This window comes from Bombyx mandarina, chromosome 25 (genome assembly GCF_030267445.1).
Source record: "Bombyx mandarina strain Sakado chromosome 25, ASM3026744v2".
NCBI classification, from domain to species: domain Eukaryota; kingdom Metazoa; phylum Arthropoda; class Insecta; order Lepidoptera; family Bombycidae; genus Bombyx; species Bombyx mandarina.
In genome coordinates, this window is record NC_143231.1 from 1213311 (window position 1) to 1237271 (window position 23961).

Below are 23961 nucleotides of genomic sequence, written 5' to 3' on the forward strand. Positions count from 1 at the left end.
AATACAAGATTTTCGTAATGACTGTTCCAGTAAACACATAACATAGCTCCCTTCAATAAAATCAGGCTTCCTGGTGGAAGTTAATAACTCGTAGAGTGCTAGTAAAGCTTTTCTGCAGAACGCTACTTCTCCTGTGTTTGTTCTTGTTAAAAAGAAAATATACTCGCTGTCCGAAAATATTCCGCATTGAACATGTCAACGTCTTTTCATTAAATGTTAAGTTGAGTCATTTATTTAAACTAGTACACTATTATGATTGTATTTTATACTTCTTTACAAATTTCGCCAAGACTACACTTTAAAAAATATTAACAAAGACAAACAATATTTAATCTATTCTCAATTTGACAACAAAAAGAACAAAAGTTTAACAATAAATAATATGCATGCGTGTGTGCGTCAAATACATGGTATGTAGTGTGTGTAATGTTTTCTTTATTGATTTAATGTATCTTTTATGCATTATTTAAAAAAAGATTAGCATTGTGCACTTCTTCTCTATATTCTCTATAAGTGTGGAAAATTTTATACTCCTCCTTCCGCGCAATTTTCGTAAAAAGGGATACAAAGTTTTTGCTTCACGTATTAATATATAGATCTCGAAGATAGAGAATTTTTTTCAAAAAACTTAAAATATTGAGCACACTGAAAAAAGTACTAAATTGGGATAATGATTCAGTTTTTAAAGATGAAAGATTATGATGAGTTGGAACCTACTCTTGCCGATAAGGGCGTTGTGTCAACTCAACGTTAAAAAACTCAGACTAAGGACAATGTACCTAAATAGATAATTATGTACTCCTATTTTGGACTTTTTGGCGGGAACGCGAGTAGCAAAGTTGTGAGAATAGTTTTATTTTGTTAATTTAATGTTTCTTCATGTTTAAACATGTACTAATGGATGTTTATGAACTGTTTAGTATCTGGGAAAGTGCATAAATTTAGGTAAATAAAACAAAGTCACCGGACGTTGATCCTCGGGATCTTCCAAACAGTCCACTGAAATAGTCTTAATAAGTCTTAGTTTTAATTTAATTCCAATTAATTAATGTTTGAAATTAATCAGCCCAATTTCATTTCATTTTCATATCGTCTTCATAAAATAGAATTTACAAAAGATTAGGCTGTATAGTCCAATAGCTTTGCCCTTCTGGTTGTAAAATACAAACGAATACTACTGTCAATGTCATTCTCACATGTTTTCTATATCTTTTTTGGTAATAAAATAAATAAAGATCATCTTTGAATTTTAGAAAATCAGAAACCCAATTAACAATCAAGTTTCATTGTACTACTTCAAGATATATTTAAACATTTGAACGAATTAAATATGGTGACTGATATGAAGGATGTACAGGATTTTAAATTAAAACCTATGAAATGTGAATTCAACTTCCTGAGCAAATCTGATGGATCAGCTATTTTATCACAAGGTAAAAACCGTTTTATGCCCTATAATCCAGCTGAGGTCATTTTACCAAAACTCTTAATTTAGGTACAACATGTTAAATAATAATTTAGTATTTTTACAAAAAATAAGTAGAACAGTAAGAGTTTACGAACATTCAAAGTTCATCGTCTTAAAAAGTACAACAATGTTAATTAAAACTTCTTGGACAGAAAATCGTTCATCAAAGTTTGTAAATATTTTTACAGGGGATACTGTATCATTGGTGAGCGTAAATGGACCTTTAGATATAAAGATGACCAGTCAACGAATAGATAAGTCAACTCTTGAGGTTTTGTTCAGTAATAAGAATGGGAAACCGAGTGTGGAAAACAGGTAATGTATTAGAGCTATATAGCTATTGGAAATTATTTTAATAACAATATTTGCTCATCAGTGGTCATTTGTATAATAATAGGTGAAATCCACCATTCGGCTTTGGAATAAACTCCCCTCTATGGTGTTTCTCAAGCGTTATGACATTTCCTTCTTCAAATGAGGTTTCTTTGAGAATACTTAATGGCAGGTAGCAGCTTAGCCCTGTCCCTGGCATTGACGTCCGTGAGCGAAAGTAATCACTTATCATCAGGAGGGCCCCATAAATCTACAAAAAAAAAAAATGAATATATTGTTTAAACATTACTAAACACAAATCATATTACATATTATTACAGATACAAAGAGAATATAGTGAAACAGACATGTGAAGCAGCAATACTTGGTTCTCTGTATCCTAGAACTGGTATAAATGTTACTATACAAGAACTAGAAGATTATGGTGGTGTGAGTACTGATTTGTATTTAACGAGGGTGAATTGGAATTATTCCCAAAAATGAAGATTGGTGGTATTGGAAGTCCTGGTGATTATTAACCCTTTGACTGCCGTGTATGTCACCGGTGCCCTACAAGGCCCACTAAAGTAATTATGTCCATTTCTGTTACAAAGTGCCTCGATTGTTTAACTTTGCCTTATTTTCTTTGTTTTTTTAAATGTTTTTTAGGTCTCTTAGAAATAGATTCATTCTTAGTACTGTCGGATTCGTCTTTCCCAGAGTCTACTAGTTATTCCGGTGCCTTAGTAATAAAAATCGAAATTATTACTACAGTGCGCCGCGTAGGGCACTGGAGACCTGCGTGGCAGTCAAAGGGTTTAATGATCTATCTGCTCCTAGTATGGAGCAGCTATAATCTGCCTATTACTTTTTAATGGGGGTAGTTCTTCACTCTCAAGCTTTCTACACTTTCTTCAGGCTTGTAAACAATAGATAATGTTTTCTGTAAATTTCACAGATAATTGGATGAGCTCAGTAAAGTGGTTTTTTAAAGTTTCACCATACAACATAATTAATGGTGGCCAAAATTATTTTTATTATTAAATGTAAATGTATTATTAAATTGTGAATTTATTATTAACTAGCTGACCCGGCAGACTTGGTAGTGCCTCAATCGATAAATAAAGGACCTAAACTTTTGTATAAAATAAACTTAAAACAAACAAAAGGAATCGGTCCGGCGGGGGACACTACAAAGGAAAAACAAAATTGTTATTTTTATTTAATTCTGAGCATTTTCATATTTATTTACGAATCATTCAAGACCAAAATTAGCCAAATAGGTCCAGCCGTTCTCGAGTTTTAGCGAGACTAACGAACAGCAATTCATTTATATATGTACCTACTAGCTTTTGCCCGCGACTTTGTCCGCGTTGTTCACAAATAATACTTTACTTTAGAACAAATTTGGTTAACATAAAAAACGTTATAGTGAGCCAACCTTAATATATAGACATATGCTGTCGCGGACTTTTTTTTAGATTTAGATCTTGTAAAGGGGAACAATTCTGTCATACATTATTTTAGCGAAACTTTAACCGTTTCTGCAGCGCACGCAGCGGAAGCTCTCAAAAGGGAAAAACCCCGATTTTGATACATTCTTTATTGGTGCTCCCTTTGCATTAGTCTTAGCGTGATGCTATATAGCCTATAGTCTTCCTCGATAAATGAACTATCTAACACTGAAAGAATTTTTCAAATCGGATCAGTAGTTGCTGAGATTAACGCGTTCAAACAAACAAACTCTTCAGCTTTATTATATTAGTATAGATATAGTTATTATCAATTACATATTGCAGTTTCTAGCATGTACATTGAACTGTACTTGCCTAGCGTTGTTAAACTCTGGCGTTTCGATGCGGAATGTTTTCGCTGCAGTCAGTTGCGCGGTGGACAATCACGGCAACGTCATTCTAGATCCGACGTGTGCACAGCTACAGACTTCCACAGCGACAATGACGTTCGTGTTTGACAGCAGAGATAAGAGTTTAATTACTTGTAAGTTTTGATAATTTTTGTATTAGGTTTGTAAGTAAGAAAACTAATATTGTAGAGACAGGTTCATTAAAAAAAATCCATTTTATTCTGAGGTAAAGGACAATTAATAGTGTTGGTACAGTATTAGTTGAATGATCGGGTTAATCATGATATTAAAATAAAATTCATTTCTCTTTTTTATATTTTCAAAGGATGTTTATTGAATGAATCTTTTTCACAAATCATGTTCAAACTTGCTTGAGCTCATAGTCCACTTTGTTCCAAAAAGTAACAAGACAAAAATATTAATTATGTGGTGATAGGACGTATTGTAAGTCTGCACAGGTAGGTACCACTACCCTGCCTATTTCTGCCGCGAAGCAGTAATGCGTTTCGGTTTGAAGGGTGGGGCAGCCATTGTAACTATACTGAGACCTTAGAACTCATATCTCAAGGTGATTGGCGGCATTTACGTTATAGATGTCTATGGGCTCCATTAACTACTTAAAACCAGGTGGGCTGTCAGTTCATCCACCAATATATGCAATAAAAAAAAAAAACTTTTTCTCCCATATTACTTAATGAGTTCTTACTAATATTTTCATATTTAATGTATTTCTATTATCTTATCTGCTGGTTTCGCCCTCGTAATTGTTGGTAGTAATGGGAGAATTTATTAAATATAAGAATTACAGATATTCTATAGTCAACCTTCGGAACTGAGGTTTTGTTTATCTTTAAGGTTTTACTGATGGATGCTTCAGCCAAGACGCCTACAGAGAGGCGCTGGAGCGAAGCAGATCAGCCAGCGATCTCGTCTTCGCGTTCTACAGGGATATAATCAGGAAATATTGTAATGTTATCGGATAATAAACTTTATTGCTTTCATTTTTATTTGTCTTATTTTCCTTGATATCAGTTTGGTGTGAAGCATTAGATATTAAACAGTGGCTTGTCAAATTCTCAGATGACGATTAAATTTTCACATAGTGTTCTTGAAATGACACTAATTTCTTTGAAAGTGATTCTTCTTTTTCTTCACCGTATCGCACTAGGCGGGGTCGAGACAGCTAATTTTTCTCTTCCATTCTCTTCCATCAGCCGGCAGCTCAACATTAACTCCTCTCTCTATCTCATATCGTCATTCACACAGTCCATCCATATTTTTTATTTATTGTTGCTTAGATGGGTGGAGGAGCTCACACCTGGTGTTAAGTGGTTACTGGAGCCCACAAACATCTACAACATAAATGCGCCACCCACTTTGAGATACAAGTTCTAAGGTCTCAAGTATAGTTACAACGGCTGCCCCACCCTTCAAATCGAAACGCATTACTGCTTCACGGCAGAAATAGGTAGGGTGGTGGTACCTACCTGCGCGGACTCACAAGACGTCCTACCACCAGTAAAACCATGTCTTCTTCGGTCGACCTCTTCCCCCTCTACCTTGCACTATCATTTCCATACATCTCCTAGTGACATGCATCTTCTCTCTACGCATCACATGCCCATACCACGCTAACCGTCCGCTCTTTAATTTGTTAATGTCACACTTTCTCTGATATACTTATTCCATATCTTGTCCATTCTTGTCACTTCACACATCCATCTCAACATCGCATCTCTGTCGCATGCACTCTTCTTTCATGCCTTACTCATGTGTGGTTCATTGGTTCCGTATTATATAATAATCTATTATTGAATAGTAAGAAAACTAAATGTATTAAATTTACTGTAAAATGTATTAAATCGTCTTTTAATGCGAGACAAGTAGGTAGATAGTAATGTAATTGTTTCTGAGGAATCATTGGAGCTTGTTGAGTCAACTTTATTTCTTGGTATAACAGTGGACTCCAAACTGCAGTGGGGACCTCATATTCATAAATTAGCGAGTAAGCTCAGATCTGCAGCATACGCAGTAAAAAAAATTAGAATGTTAACAAACGCGGACACGGCTCGTTTAGTTTATTTTATTTACTTTCACAGTGTCACGTCCTATGGTAATTTTCTGTGGGGCAATGCGGCCGATGTAGAAATAATAATTATTCTGCAGAAAAAAGCTATACGTGCTATTTATACATGCACTCAAGGGAATCCCTGAGGGAAAAATTTAAAGAAATTAAAATTCTTACTATGCCATCCCAGTACATTTTTGAAAATCGTAAACATATTGAGGAGTTTCCTAAAAAGTCTGACTTAGGTACATAATAGAAATAATAGGAACAAACACAAGCTTGATGTGCCGATGAGTAGGTTACATAAGATACGAAATTTATGCGGGTTTTTTTCTGTGCGCCTATACAACAAAATCCCACAAGATCTTCAGAACCTACATATACATAGGTTTAAGAAAACTATTAAGGAACATCTGTGCAATAAAGCTTACTATAAAGTCAATGATTATCTAGAAGATTGCACAAAGTGGGAATGAGTTGCTCGCTCCGGGCATTCCAATATTGCAATAATTGTCACGTTATAATACATCTTGTAAAATTAATATTTAAAAAAAATCTGATATTAAAAAAAAAAAGACGTGCCCGCTGAGTTTCTTGCCAGTTCTTCTCAGGACGGAGACTAGTTTTTGTGAATTGGCGGTAGTTCTTTTTGACGTTCAACAAGTGTGTACTTTCATTTATGTTGAATTTTTTATTTGATTCGATTTGATTTACTTTCGTCGCCCAACATTGAAGGTCGGTAAAAATCGGGATCGCGATCTACTGTGAAGATACGGTGAAAATATCGGTGGGATGTGTGTATGGGTTGGTTCGCTCGTCGAACTCTTTGTCGCGATCGACGAGTTCGACGAGGACGGTGCCCGGTGCTTGAGGGGCCTAAAAGGACCGAGAGTGAATCCGGGGGAGTGAACATGTTTCGGGCGACGACGGCTTTGCGTTCCCCGTCGCCTTCGGATAACTTTTGTCAAATGTTACCATTGTCCAGAACATGTTAAAAAGCTGCAATTTGTCTACTCCTCTATTCTTGTCTAGTATGAGCAAAAGTAGTTTTAATTATGTGTATGGCTCTTAATACCTAAGAGAAATATCTACTACCTAAAATACGACTCCTTCAGCTCTAAGCTCTAACACTAGGAGCAGGTTTAGGGACGCCGATAACCGTACTCGTGTAGTAATTCCTCAGTCCTATAGTCCTAAAAAAAATTATTAAAGACGTTTTGCAATTTTAGCGTTTCCCGAATATGTAAAGTGTAGCCAATTTCTTTCTGCTACTTACTATTTCCAGTTTGTTAACAACGAGGTCCGTTAAATTAACGTAACGTCCTAACCACTACCCATTGTTGATACAAAGATTACCCTACCCCGCACTCGGGGGGGTGAATTTTCATTTTTTGATTTATTATGACAGTTTTTATGCGATTTTTTATTTTACTTAGAAACCGAAAAAATAATCATTAAATTTCGATGGTTTTACATAAAATAAGTGTTTTATGTATGTAAACTATAATTTTATTGAGGAAATCGTAAGAAAGCCCATAAAATCGTAAAATTACGTAGAGGTGAATGATATGATGTAGAGTAGAATGATAAACCTTATTGAGGTGAATGATAAAGGGTATAAGGTAATGATGGAAATTAAAATCGCTAGTTACAATCAGCTTATTTATTCATTAAAATACCAACATATTTTGGACATCAAAATTACTTGTTTTTAAATTATTAATTAACAAAAAAGACATTCTCCAAAATTATAAGTATAATATCAACTAATTGCAAGTAATTAGGCTTTGAACCAATTTTGAACAAAAATGTAAAGGATTGTGGAATAATTACCAAAATAACCCTTAAATTATAAATAATCAGGCAGTTTAAAGCAAGAAAAAAACACGTGAAAATGCTTTACTTATAAAACTGTGACGTTTTAGATGTAGATGGTTGGTCCAAATTATACCACTCATTATTTTTGAATGTTATATCTGATAATATTTTAATGCTTTTATTAAAATTCCTTTCTCGCCGTCTGGGTGCAGTTTCTGCAAGTAGTGTCACTATATTTTCGTTTTCGGATTCATTGTCATTACTTCCTATAGCTACATTGAATTCATAGAATCCAAGGTGTTTGCCATGTATGCATTGCTCATCAATATCGCATAAAAAACAACTTACAGTTCTTAGAGTAAGTCTTTCAGATAATATATCCCAAAGGACCTGGTGGATGGAAAGGGTGCCTCTAAATGGTTTAAGATTTTTCGGAAGAAGATTTTCTTTTTGTTTGATAGTTTCTTCGTTAACTATCTTAATAACAACACTTTCCACATTATCTTTTATTATCTCACAAAACGATTCAAAATCACCAACATCTCTTCCGAAATTAACCAATCTGTCGGCAGTTCTCTTCAGAACTGCGCCTACACCGTCAGGGGCACCCTTTCCATGCCCTGCCTCTGTATAATTCCAAGTTATTCTAGAAATATATTCAAAATCGTTTTTGATCTGTGTTATTATATAAAACATGAATTTATTTCGGTACTGGGATATGGGTGAATCAGAAAGGAAATGTAATGTTGTAATAAAGGGATTGATTTCTAACGCGTGTTTTATCAACGGAATTAAATGCGCCCAAATAGCTGCTGCATCATGACGAACACATCTACTAATAGTGCATATCGATGTTGGATGAATGTCCCCCACAGAAAAAATATGAGTGTAAATAACTGATGTATGCAAGCTAACTTGCTGTCTGCTTCCTCCGAAATGAAAAGACTGTACTTCTTCAGCATATTTTAGGCAGTAGTTTTCGGAGAAATCTACGTGAATAACGGCTTCAGATACATTTAGATTAGCTTTTAAGTGTTTCATGGTAGTATATTGAGCTACAATGTTATGGACGTGTAATAAAAAGGGACACATCAATCTTTCTAATTCTCTTATTGCTGTTAATGGTTGTGTAGTTACTTGGGCCTTTACTGTTAATACTTGTTTCTTTTTTAGTGCCTTCTTCGTAACTGTCTCTTTTGACGTTTTCCTCCATTGAAAATATGTCAAATTCGTGCTGTTTGAAAACTCTTTATAACTTATTACCTTATCTTTACAAAAGTTGCACTGTCTCAGTAAGCATTTGGTGTTATTAGGGTCACAACATAAATGTGAAACTATTTCGTTAGAGTTCTTTTCGCCTATAATAGATGCATTGTATAGAGATTTTATCAACAGTTCCATATTGGTGTGTTGAACACATAAACATGTTTCCCTGTTTGTAGGTTTAGGCTGAAGCACCCAAAACGGACGATGTTTTGTAAAAAATGAATAGCTGACTTTTACATCAGTTTCTGCTAGCATTTTTTTATGTAAAACCTTCAAAGGAGCCGCAAGATATCTTTTCTGCATTCTTCTTTTATTTTTAGTGATAAACTCCTTCTTTCCAGCGGAAATAGTACTAACAGCATCATCGTTGTAAAATGTTTCAATAGATTCTATTACTTTTTGACGCAGTAAACGAAACTTCGTATCTTTTCGTGATTTTAAGCTAGATATATCACTAACACGATTTATTCGCTTATTCCTTCGATTTTGTAAAGTTTTGGCATCTTCATTCAGTTCTTGGCGACTTCTAATATTAGAGTTATTAATAAGTGATTTCAGTCTTTTTATTGTCATTTTCTGCTTTACATTTATCTTCTGCAGAGATTTTATAATGCTTGTCAACCTTATTCTTTTTTTTAATTCTCTATACCGTATCTTCCTTTGTGCTTTTTGTAAATCTTCTTTTGTAAATAAACCGATGGGATCTACAACATGATTGTTGGTTTCTTCGGGAAAGCTTTCAGGCACTGGAACATGAATTATATTCAGTACTTTTGTTTTTTCTTCTTTCTTACTTTGTCTATATTTCTTCGAATTGTGTTTCCACTTTTTTCGTATTTGTCTCTTTTCGCGAGGACTTTTTTCTGTGATAGATGTTTGTTTTTTTTCTGATTTACGTTTTTGGTATTTTGCACGTTGTTTCTCTTTTTCTAGTGCCCATAACTCTGGGTCATTTTTTATTTCTGCGTACTTACGTCTTTTACATAGCCTTTGTTGGGCTAAGCGCTCTGCTTTTGTTTTAACCATTGCCTGCGTAATAAAATTTATCTATTTAGTATCAACATATCGATGTATAATAATAACTTGAAAAAAATTAACTCTTACAGTCTACTATTAACGAATAAGATTCTTCTATTCATTATTATTAAAAACAATAAACAAAAATGGGAACATTCCTCTAGATGTACCAGTTTATTTTGCGTAAATCATTAGCCTCAACCATGCATCATTAAACACAACAGAAATATCATTCTCCTCTACACAAATCATTCACCTCATCCAAAATTACACGGTAAATGATGTTGCGATAAATGATGTAATGTTACGAAACATGTCACAGCCTGTTCAGATTTAGACACAAAATAATTGAAATTAACTAATTCTGTAATACAACCTATGCTATTATTCATAATTGCTAAAGATTTAAATAAAGAAAATTTACTTACCAAAAGAAATGTAGTCGTTTAATGATGAGATTTGTTGACAAATTAAAATTAAAATTACTTTTTATCTTCTTTTACCTAGTCTACGTGTACGCACGTTCAAATCTCGATCACGACTGAAGGGCGCGACGCGAGGAATCGTTATGGACGCGTTCGAATATTTGTAGAGTAATTTGGTCAGACAAATTTCATAAAACAAAAAACGTGGAAGGTAATGATGAAAAACTTGTGACAAAACTTTAAATGGTTAAATAATAACGTTAGACTGTGAGTTATGGTTTGAAAAATGTATTTCTACTTAGCTTAGGCAATAATTATTACGTATGAAAATTAATAAAGCAAAATTTAGGAAGGTATTTAGAGTTTTTTTGAAATATTAATGAATAAACTGTGAAATAACAGCGCGGTCAATGAATTTTGGGTATTATTTTTAAACATTTAAAAATTAAATATCATTTTTGTATTATTTTGTTCCATACAAGCTTTAAGCAAATGTATAAAGTTTTTTCCAAAGCACGTTTCGAGTAACGAAGCTGTTACTCTGAGACTGAATGTTGAATAACATTGATAATTTGCTATTTTGAAAATTCACCCGGGGTCACATTTCTGTAAACTATCTAAACAGTATGCCTGCCCGAACATTTTATCAACTAAAGTAGGTATTTGAATGTCGACCCAATTAGCGATGCTTCGAATGTTGATAAACATCAAGCAGAAGACGAGAGAGGCTATAAACAAAAATAATACGAGGAGAATAATTGAACGTGGGCCCTTTGCATCGGCCGCTACCGAACTCGGCGGGAAAAAGTACAACAAAGTTCGTGTTAAATAAGCTTGGGACATACTGAGCTCCGTATTAACTTTATTTATTTAATTTACTCGGCAAGAAGTGGATGAGGTTAGCCGAAGATCAGGCTCAGTGGTGTGGATTGGGAGAGGCCTATGTCCAGAAGAGGTTGACTGTGGACTGATGATGATGATGATGATACTAAGTTCAGTATTATAACAAAATTTAATCATAATTTAGTCTCTCAATATTATAATAGCGAAAGTGGGTACTTCTGTGTAATTATTTTATATAGCAACGAGGCAGCGGATTGTAATGTCTTTGTAAAGAAATACTTCACGCTATGATGTGTGGAGGCTCCGGTAATGAAGCCCGTGAACAATACAAATAATGCACCCCTTACTTGACACATGAGTTCGAAGCCTCAATTTTATTTGTTAAGTAGGTAATAGCTGTCCACCATTAGAAATAGAACTAATATCTGACGACGATCGTGGAAACACTTCATGCTACTTTGTTAGTTCGATTAAGCGCTATGAAACGTGAAAGTCAAGCATTTTTCTAAACTAATTTAACTGTAACGTGGTCAAAATCGAACAATGCGTCGTTGACCCAAAGGTGCGTTTACCATATTTAAAATCAGAAGAAACAAACAGGGCAATAGAAAGGAGTCTTTTAAAATAATAGCAGTATGCCTTTTAAAAAATTCTACCCACGTCGCACTAGTTATACCACTAACATGTATTGCATTGCATTGCCGCCAAAAAAAAAACATGGTGGATCGACGCGATCTCATGCAAATGCCCAACGCAAAAGCGCCGCCGGCACATTTAAATGTCGCAAACTCTACTGATGGCTGATTCCTTCAACAAGGATCATTTTTGTTCTATTTACAGTGCCGCGCATTGTGTCGGCAAGAATGAAAAGATCTGCTAAACACTTAAATGATACCTACCATTCAATTAGTATTGTTATTTGCAAGGCACGTGAAGTTTTGAAATTTATATTTAAGCATCAGTATTCGGTAGCTACATTGTTAATTATGTAGTATTTTACAATATAAAACTTGTGGGGAATATCTAAATAGACTAACGATATAGTCGTGAGATCAGAAGAATAAAACGCTTAATATGTCAATTTATCGCAGTTCGTTCGTTATCTTGGGCATGAACGAATAAAAGACAGAAATTTGGAAACATGTTTGTTACCTTTATACCACTAGCTTTTGCCCGCGACTTCGTCCGCGTGGAATAGTTCACAAATAATGCTTTATTTTAGAACAAGTTTGGTTAGCATAAAAACAGCTATAGTGAGTCAACCTTAACATACAGACATATGCTGTCGCTGATTTTTTTTTAGATCTTTTAAAGGGGAACAATTCTGTCATACATTATTTTAGCGAAACTTAAACCGTTTCTGCAGCGCGCGCAGCGGAAGCTCTCAAAAGGTAAAAATAACCCCGATTTTGAAACTTTCTTTATTGGTGCTCCGCTTGAATTGGTCTTAGCGTTATAGCGTATGGCCTTCCTCGATAAAGGGGCTATTTAACACTGAAAGAATTTTTCAAATAGGACCAGTAGTTCCTGAGATTAGCGCGTTCAAACAAACAAACTCTTCAGCTTTATAATATTAGTATAGATAATATAGAAGTATAGATTTAGTATTTAAACTTAAAGCGAGAAGTTTTATCTAAATTACTCCTTCATTATGGCCGCATTTGTGCCATATATTTCAAATTTAAAAATTAAACTACCTACTCTGTATTTTGCTGTATTTGCAAAATTTTAGAGAATTCCACGTTATTATACCACGAAATATTATTTATATAGTTTGTTAGCAGAAAGTCCAGGGCAGCGGCACACGGCAGCTCTGTATTAGCATGAGAAATTACATGTTGGCTATCAGAACATGTACGGGTTGAAGTAACGACGTCAAAACAGTAATGTTTATTACTGTGCAATGTACACTTACAAATGAATGAGATATATTCAAGAAACTGTTGTTACTGTTACTGGTGGTAGGACCTCTTGTGAGTCCGCGCGGGTAGGTACCACCACGCTGCCTATTTTTTCCGTGAAGCAGTAATGCGTTTCCGTTTGAAGGGTGAGGCAGCCGTTGCTCCTATACTTGAGACCTTAGAACTTATATCTCCAGGTGGGTGGCGCATTTACGTTGTAGATGTCTATGGGCTCTAGTAACCATTTAACACCAGGCGGGCTGTGAGCTCGTCCACCCATCTAAGCAATAAAAAAAAACGTACTCTTAAAATAACCATTCAATGCAGCGTCAATAGTTTATGCATACACTTCATATAATAGCTTGACATAGCTTTTTCAAAGCGTCTGTAGTCATGATAAAGTAGTTTAAGGAGGCTAGTTATTTGAGGTTGTTCACCTCACATTCTTTTTAGTTCGTAGCCAAGCCTTAACAAGTGTTGACCTTTGTCTTATTTAATCTTAATTAAGTTAACTGTTGATTAAGATCGATAAATGATTAAAACAAGTATTGTTTCGCGGCATCTGAAGTAAACAAGCAAAATTACGTATACTTAAACGGATTCGTTGTTGTTTTTAGTCACTGTACTGGGATCTAGACTATAATTTTGGTTGCATTTATTTCTTTATAATACATTAATATTTGTAATTACAATTACTTACAGTATGAAATTACGATTACAATATGAAAAGTTATTATGATAAATAGCCGATCTTATATTAAACATCTAGAATGGTTATTTCTCGAGCGGTAGAGTAGCACGGGTTAAGTAAATGAATTAAAAATATTTTTTCTGCTGATGTTACGCCGTGGGGAGCTCGGGGCTGCACGACGTTGTAAGTCAGTGCCCGCGTCGAACAATTAAAAGTAAAAACCACCCGCCGTCCGCTATTAACTGCACCTTGGTTTTTTTTTTGTTTAATTATTATAAATTACACGTTACGAAATACTTCAATTATGATTTTCTTTTTATTTATAGTGTTTTATCATTGTTTTCTTTTTAAATCATTAACAAACAACGTCTCCCGTGAGCCCAAAATCGTATGTACATAACTATTCGAAACGTTCGAAATAATATTATAATGACAATAACAGATATGTACGACATTCAAGCCGCAAAAATAATTCCAATTATGTCTATGACTCCTAAACACAGAAAATAATATTTTAAATAAGCAAACTTGTACAAATTCTCTTGTATTATGAGAGTAAATTATTCCAGGAAGCGTTTTACACAAATGCTACGCTTAAAAGTTACTCATAGATTGTATAGAATTATTTGTTCGCAAATTGTCAAAACTAAATAAAATAACTCGGCTCGAAAATTCTCAGTGGGTCCATTTTCCGATCCGGTGGTAGATTCTACGAAGCACTGCTTTTGCTAGGCCCAGTATTAGCAACACTCCGGCTTGAGCCCCGTGAGCTCACCTACACACGTTAGGGTGAAGCTGAAATAGCCTCTCAAGGCTATCAGCATAGGTAGGAAAAAAAAAGGCTCGGGAAATATCTGATTTTTTGACAATTCACAAATCTATGCTCTTTCGCTGTTCTAGTCTGAGTTTAAATCTATATTCGAACAATTTGCATCGTAATTTCTAAGAGAAATAATAAGATACCTACTTAAGATAAAACGAATCCGGTGTTTATAAAGGTATATAGATGAAAAGTAATAAAAAATAAGTGTAATAAGTAATTCTTATATTTTTTATTAACATACATTAAATTGAATAATAATATGTACGGACATTATTAAAATATTAATATAAATATAAAAATAATAAAATGAAATAATTCTAAAAATTAGCTTGCTAAATTTTCTGTGTGAGCACGTCTCGGTAACTACTGAATGGATTTCCGTGTAGTTTTCACATAGCGACAGTTAACAATTTAGAGTTGAATTTAGTTTGTTTAATTAAAATCAATAAAAAACTGAACTGTGATAAGTACGGATCTTCGGTCACGCGATATAAAGTGTAGTTCGCCATGTGGGCGAAGCTGTGGTGGAAAGCTACTTATAAATAATCCAACTTCGTGACAAACAAAAACCTCGTGCTGTGTGCGACTGATCGGATTTTTTTTTCTTCTACCTAAGCTTGATAGCCTTGGGAGCCTAGATAGCCTTGGGAGGCTATTTCAGCGTAACCTTAACTAGTAGGTGAGCTCACGGGGCTCAAACCGGAGTGATGCTAACACTGACCCTAGCAAGAGCAGTGCTTCGCAGAATCTACCACCGTATCGGAAACGCGACCCACTGAGAAGATCCAGCGAGATACTCAGTGGGCCTGATCGGAAACGGCCTGCATTCATCACGTCTCTTTAGCTTGAGGCTGTATCAACTTTTGAATAACGAAAATGTTTTTTTTTATAAATTCCCTTTTTTGACAGCTACCTATATTGTAGGCCCTTTGGCTGTTAACTAACCATTCATTCGAAACGTTTCAAACTAACAATTAAATCGTACCATTATAATGGCAACCCTTTTATAATTACCACAGATAAACCCAATTTTCGAATTTTTAAATTAGTTGAACATAGCTTTTCGGAGTTACTTGTTTTTATTGTTTAATTGTTGGTTTGCGATGTTTTCTAAAATAACTGATTATATATTGAGGCCAGACTTTTGCTTTAGGGGAGGTGGGGCTACGGCATATTAAGTAGCATAGCAGTGTAGTAATAAGTAAGATGGAAATCAGGAGAAATAAGGTTAGTTAATAAGCACTATCCACTAATCCGTAAAGGATCTGCAGTGGTCATTGTAGAAAGAGCGAATCGCATACCCAATCTCTTGAAAATATCTAGACGGATTCTTTTTATATTACTTAGATGGGTGACCGAATTAATAGCCCACCTAGTGTTAAATGATTACTGGAGCTAATAAACATCGGTGCACGAATGTCAGCCACTATGATAAAATCTTAGTCTCAGTTATAAAATAGCTTTCCGACCTATAAACGGAAACGCATTACTGATTCATGACAGACGCAGGGTGGTGGTACCGACACGTGCGGACTCACAAGATCTCCTAGCACCAGTTATTACACAAATTATAATGTACGCAGGTTTGATTTAAAAAAAAAATCATAGATAGGTGAACGAGTTCACGGCCCCCCTAGTCCTAAATGGTTACCGGAGCTCATAGACATCTACAACGTAAATGCCGCCACTCACCTTGGGGCATGAGTTCTAAATGTCTCACTTTTAACAGTACAATAGTTGCCCCGCGCTTCAAACCGAAACGCATTACTGCTTCACGACAGAAATAGGTAGGTTGGTGGTACCTACCCATGCGGACTCACAGCACGTCCTACCACCACCCGCGCTTCAAACCGAAACGCATTACTGCTTCACGACAGAAATAGGTAGGTTGGTGGTACCTACCCATGCGGACTCACAGCACGTCCTACCACCACCCGCGCTTCAAACCGAAACGCATTACTGCTTCACGACAGAAATAGGTAGGTTGGTGGTACCTACCCATGCGGACTCACAGCACGTCCTACCACCACTAATTTAAGCACATATTATTACACTTTATTTTTTTTACACGATGCTATTCCTTCACTGTGGAAGTCATTCTTGAGCACTTTTTAGGTACGTAGTTCTATAGAAAAATTTATACCCGCCTGCGGGATTCGAACACCGGCGCAGTCGCGTCGGTCAATACGAACGCACCAGGCGTCTTATCCTTTAAGCTACGATGACTTCAAAATCTTCTTCAATATCCTCTAGCTTTGTTTTTCTCCGTATTCCCATGTACACTTTTATCCCTATAAATGACCAATTAGTATTGAGCAGTAGGCTCTATCTATTCGTAATGCCACTTTACAAATTACGTTATACACAAGAATTGCTCCTTTTAAAATTCGAATTACAAAAATAACGTGGATGTAAGGGATGGTAATTACTCTACGCTTAAAAGGAAATTCTTTGTCTGTGAAGGTTCATGGTCAATTCAAAAGCTTGCTTTGACTTCCGATGGTATTTCGCTTCCTCAGACCACACCGTTTAGTGTAATAAGACCTTAAATGTCAGTGGTTGTTCTAATCGTTAAGTGATTTTATTTGACGTGTGCACTGACATTTGGGATAATTTACGGAAACACGCATTGGTGGCAACCCTAAATTGTTAGATAACGAAATGAAAGCAAATTGTGCATGGTCTGTCCAGTTTTGATGTCGTCAAATTGTATTTTGGTGATTAAATTAAGCCATGGATATCTAAAATCGGTTATCGCATACCGTGACAAAAATGCTTTCAGTGGCTTCAGACAATGACCGTAATATTAATGTACTTGGAAACGCAGCAGACATTAAATACCTTTCTTATATTGTTACAACATTAAATATACCCTATAGTTTTCAAAGACACCAGTAGAATTCTATATTACAATTGCCAAAAAGTTTAATAAGAGAACCACATACGCGCGAGCTCTAAGAATTTGACATGCCGTGAACATTACACAGAGAACGTCCGCTTTACATTGGTCGTCCTCTAAGTAATTATTATTTAGTAATTATTATTCTTACTGGTGGTAGAACCTCTTGTGAGTCCGAATGGGTAGGTACCAGCACTCCGCCTATTTCTGCCGTGAAGCAGTAATGCGTTTCGGCTTGAAGGGTGGGGCAGCCGTTGTAACTATACTTGAGACCTTAGAACTTATATCTCAAGGTGGGTTACGCATTTACGTTGTAGATGTCTATGGGCTCCAGTAACCAAAAAAAAATTTATTGCTTTGATGGGTGGACGAGCTAACAGCTCACCTGGTGTTAAGTGGTTACCGGAGCCCATAGACATCTATAACATAAATGCCGCAAACCCACCTGAGATATGAGTTCTAAGATCTCAGCATAGTTACAACGGCTGCTCCATCCTTCAAACCGAAACGCGTTGCTGCTTTACGGCAGAAATAGGCGGGGCGATGGTACCCACGTGTAGCACCACCCCGCACCACCACACCACAAGTAATAACCAAGAACACTCTCTTTAGTATAATCTATATATTTAGTATACATTATATTTTCACATCGTCGGTTATACGCGTTACTGTAATGAATGATATGTGAGTGATCAGTAGTACGCTAAAGAGGGTGAAAATATACCTACTATTCCCGAGAAATAAATTATATATTATATGTATATATTAATTATAATAATATATATTAGACACAATTACTTTCAACGGCCGTTATACTTTAAGCATTTCATATGAAAAGAGCCAAACTTTGTATACACTTTAACCCGACACATGTGCACAAACGTTTTAAACATTTAATTCACTAATAAAAATGAACATCATTCATTTTAAATTCCAAAATTTATTCAAGGTATAAAGTCAAGTTAAACAATATCAATATAAGTGAAGTTGTAAAACAAGTTTGAGTCCTTTCGTGCGAGTCCTCGGTGATTTTGATCAAGTTCACGGCGGGCGGTCTGATTGTAGCATCGAAGCGGTTTGATATTCACCCGTTAAGATCTATGACTAATCCCGCGTAAGGTGGTCTCATTACGACAAAGCCGAGGCAGGAATGTGATTGTGTTTATTAATATATCAATCGATAAAATAAAAATCTTATGTTTTTCAAGTAGACCGCAAAAAACTGGCCCTTTCAATTTGTCATGACTTTAACACTGATATGGCACACATCTTGTCTCACATCCAAAGAGGATCGGCAATCAAAATCTATAGCTGCTCTTTTTCAATATAATTAAGTGTCTTGTAACGTATAAAACTTACTATATTCATTAAAATCATTACAACACGTAGGTATATTAAGAACGGCTGGATATAAAACATGTCTGCTTTATTTAAAAAAAAAGGAGAGAAATTAGTATAAAAAGGCAGATTGTATTTGGACCATTGCCTGTGCCAAAACATTCCCGATCCCGCGGACCGGATGGTAAACAGTCGACGTCGCCCAATCATTTCGGATCCTCACGATCCACTAACGGTGCTTTTAGGTACCCCAAGCACCGGTCATCGTTCTCGTCGAATCCGTCGCTTGCGACGAAGGGCTTGCCGAGTAAATTAACCCACAGACACAGCCCACAGAGTTTTTCGCCGGATCTTCTCAGTGGGTCGCGTTTCCGATCCGGTGGTAGATTCTGTGAGGCACGCTCTTGCTAGGGTTCGTGTTAGCAACAGCGTTAGGTTTGAGCTCCGTGAGCTCACTTACTCGCCCGGTTACGCTGATACGGTCTCTCAAGACCATCAGCTTAGGTAGGATAAAAAGAAAACTGCTGAGACGGGAACAAGTGCAAGCGCAAACATTTGATTTCATGAAATGGCGGGGACCACTCACCAACATTATGTGCCCGATGATATTGAAAAAAAAATGTACCCGGAATTCACCAGATTTGTAGGTATGTAAAACTTCTCATACATACCTTTGTAAGCATTCAGAAGAAAACATTAAAATGACAGAAGGAAATTGACAATTTGGGCCTTGCGTATTTTGATTCGTAGGAAATATCGTTTAGGAACTGTTTCCTCGTTTGTTAGGAAAATGTTTATCGGAAGACTAAATTTACTATCGAAATCACATTTAAGTGGCCGTGTAATTCAACCGTAAGTGTGAAAATTGATGTATGAATTCCAGTGACATAGACACGTCTGTAGGTACGTAATTACAGACCATAGATAAGTAAATGGCCCTACTGGCGTACTGTAACCTCACAGAGGAAAATGCATCATATCGTTTCTTTATTAATGTGATCGATGAAACAATCTAATTTCATTTTTATTGTATTCGCTAATGAGCTCACAGTCCACCTGTTGTTAGGTGATTACCGTCGTTCATAGACTCGACGTCGTGAATGCCGTCCCCCAATTTGAGACACGAATTCAGTCTCAATTATATTGTAGTATTTTCTTCGCTTTTTGCGACTCATAGACAATTATAGCTACTTATACGGTATATTCATTACTTGTATAGCTTCTGCAACCCTTCAAACTGAAACGCTTGCGGCAGAAATAGGCGGGGCGATGGTAAATCATACATAAACTTCCAAGATGAGGTAGTGGATAGCTTGCAAAAGGAGGGTAACATCAGCTATATAATTTGTGTTCTTACGGCACATTTTCCAATTTACCTAACACGCAGAACCCTTATGGAATCCAATTTTACCGGTGGTTAGGTACCCTGCTTTTTTATGCCGTGAAGCAGTAATGGGTTTCGGTTTGAAGGGTAGGGCAGCCGTTGTACTGTTAAAAGTAAGACCTTAGAACTCATGTCTCGAGGTGAGTGGCGGTATTTACGTTGTAGATGTCTACTTAACATCAGGTGGACTGTGAGCTTATCTACCCACTTAAGCAATAAATAAAAAATTACGTTCTTACTTCACATTTTCCAATTTACCAAACACGCAAAAAATCTTATGGAATCCTATTTCTGTACAAATTAAAGAGTGTGCTTCTTATCCGGTCAAAACAATAAACTTGGTCTGGGTCAGCGAGATGACGCCGGCTGGCGGGACGTAGTTTCCGAGGCTGAACAAATCGTCGGCTACCCAACATCCTTCCTAAATCTACGTTGGCTCTTCAATGACGAGATCGCCAACACCGCGATACATTTGCGTAAATTGGTCAGTTTCGGTAATCATTTTCATTTTCTATATCATGGCCACAGTTAGAGGTGGTGCTATAGCAATTGATTTTAATGGATTGTTATATTAATCTATATGATGAGTTCACCGTGTTTAAATCACAACGTGAACGCCACTGCCTTCGCAGCAGAATGACTATCGTATTCTTGAAACTGGAACGCGTGTGTGCTACACGGCAGAAGTAGGCAGAATGGTTCTAATGTTACTAGTTGCGGGCTTAGAAAACTATTAGTAATTACGCAATTTTCACTTTTTCTTTATATTACAATCGATCGATTGTAATTTCGAATCGATTACTGATACCGCGAATTAAATTTTCACGTGGAAATTGTTCTTAAAGACGCCATTAGTCGCAATAGCTTACCTTAGGTACAGCTTACCTTTAATACGAATAGCTTACCTTACGTATTCTTCCATATTTTTTACTTAGAATTTGTCTATTTATTAAATATTAAATATGCATCCAGAAACCACTTAAATTATACTTTTAGGTTGGCACGAACCATCCACTTTTAAAATCAGCCAAGAACCTCCTCATTGGCTCGAAAAGCAACTTGCAGTCAGTTGGTCTCATCATCTTATTGGTCTCCAAAGCAGCTGGTTTCGATGCAAATTATTACAATAGAGATCATTATGATTCCGGGGTGCTACACGCGCAGAGAGCCTTGGCGGAGATTGTGGAGATGAAGAGGACTGGTCATATGATACACAAGGCTATGGTGAATCTTCAGGACAAAGAGAAACACAAGGAGAAAGTCAAGGACTTGCTATATGGGAATAAGATTGTTTTGTTGACTGGTTAGTTAACGTTCTGCCTACAGTCGTTTGAAAAGCTTTGATGTTGTCTAATAGTTTGTTGCCATCATCTGACGTGTCATTGATTCATTATGCACCTTTAAATCATAAGCCGCGGAAGATATTACTACGCTGCCTATGAAACGGTTCACGAGTGCTCTTGTAAGCTCAGCGTAAACTTCAAAATATCAACAAATACACGTATTGCCTTTGAATATTTTTGAGAGCTTTTCTCGAACCTCGAACTTTAATAGGTGGTAGGACGTCTTGTGAGTCCGCGCGGTTAGATACCTACCACCACCCTGCCTATTTCTGCCGTGGAGCAGTAATGAGTTTCGATTTAAAGAGTGGAGCAGCCGTAGTATTGCTAAAAGTGAGACCCTTACATCTCATATTTCAAGGTGGGTGGCGACATTTACGTTGTATATGTCTATAGGCTCCGGTAACACCAGGTGAGCCATGATCCGTCTATCCAATTAATAAATAAATAAACAAATAAATCAATAAAAAATCTCTGGCACGATAATTGATGTGATACTTCAACTTTAAGTAAATATATGAACTTATGTTCATTTAACTAACTTCGTTTTATTCTGCAGGCGACTTTTTGTTAGCTAAATGCCTTCAACAGTTGGGTGGTCTTCGCAATAATGCTGTGACTGAGCTGATCTCGACTGGTCTAAGGGATTTAGTCGAAGGAGATTTCTTTGGGGAGCACGATGACGATAATAATCCGATACCGACACAACCAAAAGGTATGTTTTTGTTGGTTCGTCAGCTAACTGTAGACAGACAAATCATTTGGTGCTTGACTGTTTTTTGGGCTATTAATAATGATATTTTTTTCCTTAAGTGTTCGCTGGAAGTCTAAAAGACTACTACGCGTGAACGGTTAGGTGAACTCACTGGTTCAACCTGAGAGAATTTGCTAACACTAGCCTTAGCGAGAGCAGTGCTTCACAGAATCTACTACCACATCTAAATCGCGACTAACTGAGAAGATCCGGCGAAAAACTCAGTGGGCTACTAATAATGCATTTTTGTTTGTAGTCCCATGAAGATCGTAATTTTAGGTACATATCGGCAGCTAGAACAAAAGACGTTGACCTGCCGTTGTTTGTGAAAAAGCTTTTCTTTATATTATATATTGTGAAGAAACCTTTCCTTATTTTAGCCCACTGAGTTACACGCCCGATCTTCTCAGTGAGTCGCGTTTCCGATCCGGTGGTAGATTCTGCGAAGCACTGCTCTTGCTAGGGCCAGTGTTAGCAACGAACAAAAAGAATGAGTAAGAATGTATTCATGCTTCATTGAAAAGCCACACAACAATGCGATACGAGAAAATTCAAGTTAACAATTTATATTGACGATTTTTTATTCAAGAATCTTTATTTAGTACGGGAATTTAATAGTATTTACTAATACGTAGTATGTAGTATACTACTAAGTTTATGTAAGTAAATATTCTTAAATAAAACCATTTTTAAGTTATTAAATTTATCGAATAATCTATATAGCAGTGCAAGCCATTTTCTCTTTAGGTACTGTTTTATTTCATTCAATCCGTTAAACTCAAACAGTGAAATTATCTTTCAGCTACTAACAAATTTGAAACGCATTACAAATGGGAGACCGAAGACAACTTGGAAAAACTTGGGTCCAATGACTTCCTCGGTCACGGAAAAGACGAGTGGACACTCCGCACGATGCTCACGTCTGGCAGTCTACTTGGCAAAGGCTGCCAGGCGGCGACGAAGCTGGCCCATCTCGGGGAAGACGCCGAAAGGAATGCTTACATTTTGGGCGGCCATTTGGCTATAATGTGGCAACTATATTTAGACGTTAAAGACTTTTTCACCCACCCGTATTCATACTCTCTGGTTGGTGCTCCAGTGATCTTTGCCATTTGGGAATACCCAACTATTTACGGTCACATCTTGGAGTCGAAGTTGGAGAGGAAGCCCGTGGAATACAAGCAGTTGTATTACGCTGTAAGAAGTACAAGGTCTTTGGAGTATCTGTGCGTGTTCTTCGAGGAAGAACTGGCTTCAGTTTTGAAGTGTAGCGAGCGGTTCCCGGTGGATGACGCTAGGGTCGCGCTGCAGAAGATGGCGGTGACGATAAGAGATGAGGCCATGGGTTATATTGAAAAGTGATTGTGGTGTTCGTTGACGATTCTGGAACTTGGAAAATTTGTGGAATAGTTGAGCATTTGTAAAATGTGATCGTGCAAGTTTGTATCTTTGTTTTTCTTTACCGATTCAAATGGATTTGAGGGCTCGCCCACTTTGAGACGTGATGAGGAAGTTTTAACTTCATTGGAACGGCTGCCCGCCATTCGAACACTAATTCGCCATTAAATTTGTGTTTTTCGTGTAAAAACTTTGAGGCGTTTGGTTCGCGTGAGTTGATTTTTATAGCTTATTAAGCTCCTAGCTGCGTTACAAGTCGTGAATACATTTTTTTTATTGCTTAGATAGTTGGACGAGCTCACAGCACACCTGGTGTTAAGTGGTTACTGGAGCCCATAAACATCTACAACGT

The 23961-nt window shown here is 36.5% G+C and overlaps 3 protein-coding genes across 3 annotated transcripts; 2 read left to right on the forward strand and 1 right to left on the reverse strand.

The window, feature by feature from the left end:
- Positions 1-1185: 1185 nt before the first annotated feature.
- On the forward strand, positions 1186-4645 carry Rrp46 (exosome complex component Rrp46). The gene is made up of 5 exons (XM_028181663.2): positions 1186-1433; positions 1657-1783; positions 2122-2230; positions 3580-3778; positions 4500-4645. Exons 1-5 carry the CDS (start codon positions 1331-1333, stop codon positions 4625-4627), a joined length of 666 nt encoding a protein of 221 aa, XP_028037464.2. The 5' UTR covers positions 1186-1330; the 3' UTR covers positions 4628-4645.
- A 2829-nt stretch (positions 4646-7474) lies between these two features.
- LOC149499812 (uncharacterized) lies at positions 7475-10381 on the reverse strand. Its single transcript, XM_089738340.1, has 2 exons — positions 10242-10381; positions 7475-9825 (listed from the first exon to the last, which is right to left on the reverse strand). Exon 2 carries the CDS (start codon positions 9820-9822, stop codon positions 7612-7614), a length of 2211 nt encoding a protein of 736 aa, XP_089594466.1. The 5' UTR covers positions 9823-9825; positions 10242-10381; the 3' UTR covers positions 7475-7611.
- Positions 10382-19523: 9142 nt separating this feature from the next.
- On the forward strand, positions 19524-23731 carry LOC114248442 (all trans-polyprenyl-diphosphate synthase PDSS2). Its single transcript, XM_028181684.2, has 5 exons — positions 19524-19585; positions 20424-20601; positions 21114-21420; positions 22017-22172; positions 23014-23731. Exons 1-5 carry the CDS (start codon positions 19524-19526, stop codon positions 23571-23573), a joined length of 1263 nt encoding a protein of 420 aa, XP_028037485.2. The 3' UTR covers positions 23574-23731.
- Positions 23732-23961: the final 230 nt, after the last annotated feature.

Coding starts and splice junctions, on each gene's coding strand:
- LOC149499812 (XM_089738340.1), bottom strand. CDS start 9,822: ATGGTTAAAACAAAAGCAGAGCGCTTAGCCCAACAAAGGCTATGTAAA.
- LOC114248442 (XM_028181684.2), top strand. CDS start 19,524: ATGTTTATCGGAAGACTAAATTTACTATCGAAATCACATTTAAGTGGC. Junction 19,586..20,423: donor AGTGGCCGTGTAATTCAACC/GTAAGTGTGAAA, acceptor TACAAATTAAAG/AGTGTGCTTCTTATCCGGTC. Junction 21,421..22,016: donor TAAGATTGTTTTGTTGACTG/GTTAGTTAACGT, acceptor TTTATTCTGCAG/GCGACTTTTTGTTAGCTAAA.
- Rrp46 (XM_028181663.2), top strand. CDS start 1,331: ATGGTGACTGATATGAAGGATGTACAGGATTTTAAATTAAAACCTATG. Junction 1,784..2,121: donor AAACCGAGTGTGGAAAACAG/GTAATGTATTAG, acceptor ATATTATTACAG/ATACAAAGAGAATATAGTGA. Junction 2,231..3,579: donor AACTAGAAGATTATGGTGGT/GTGAGTACTGAT, acceptor TACATATTGCAG/TTTCTAGCATGTACATTGAA.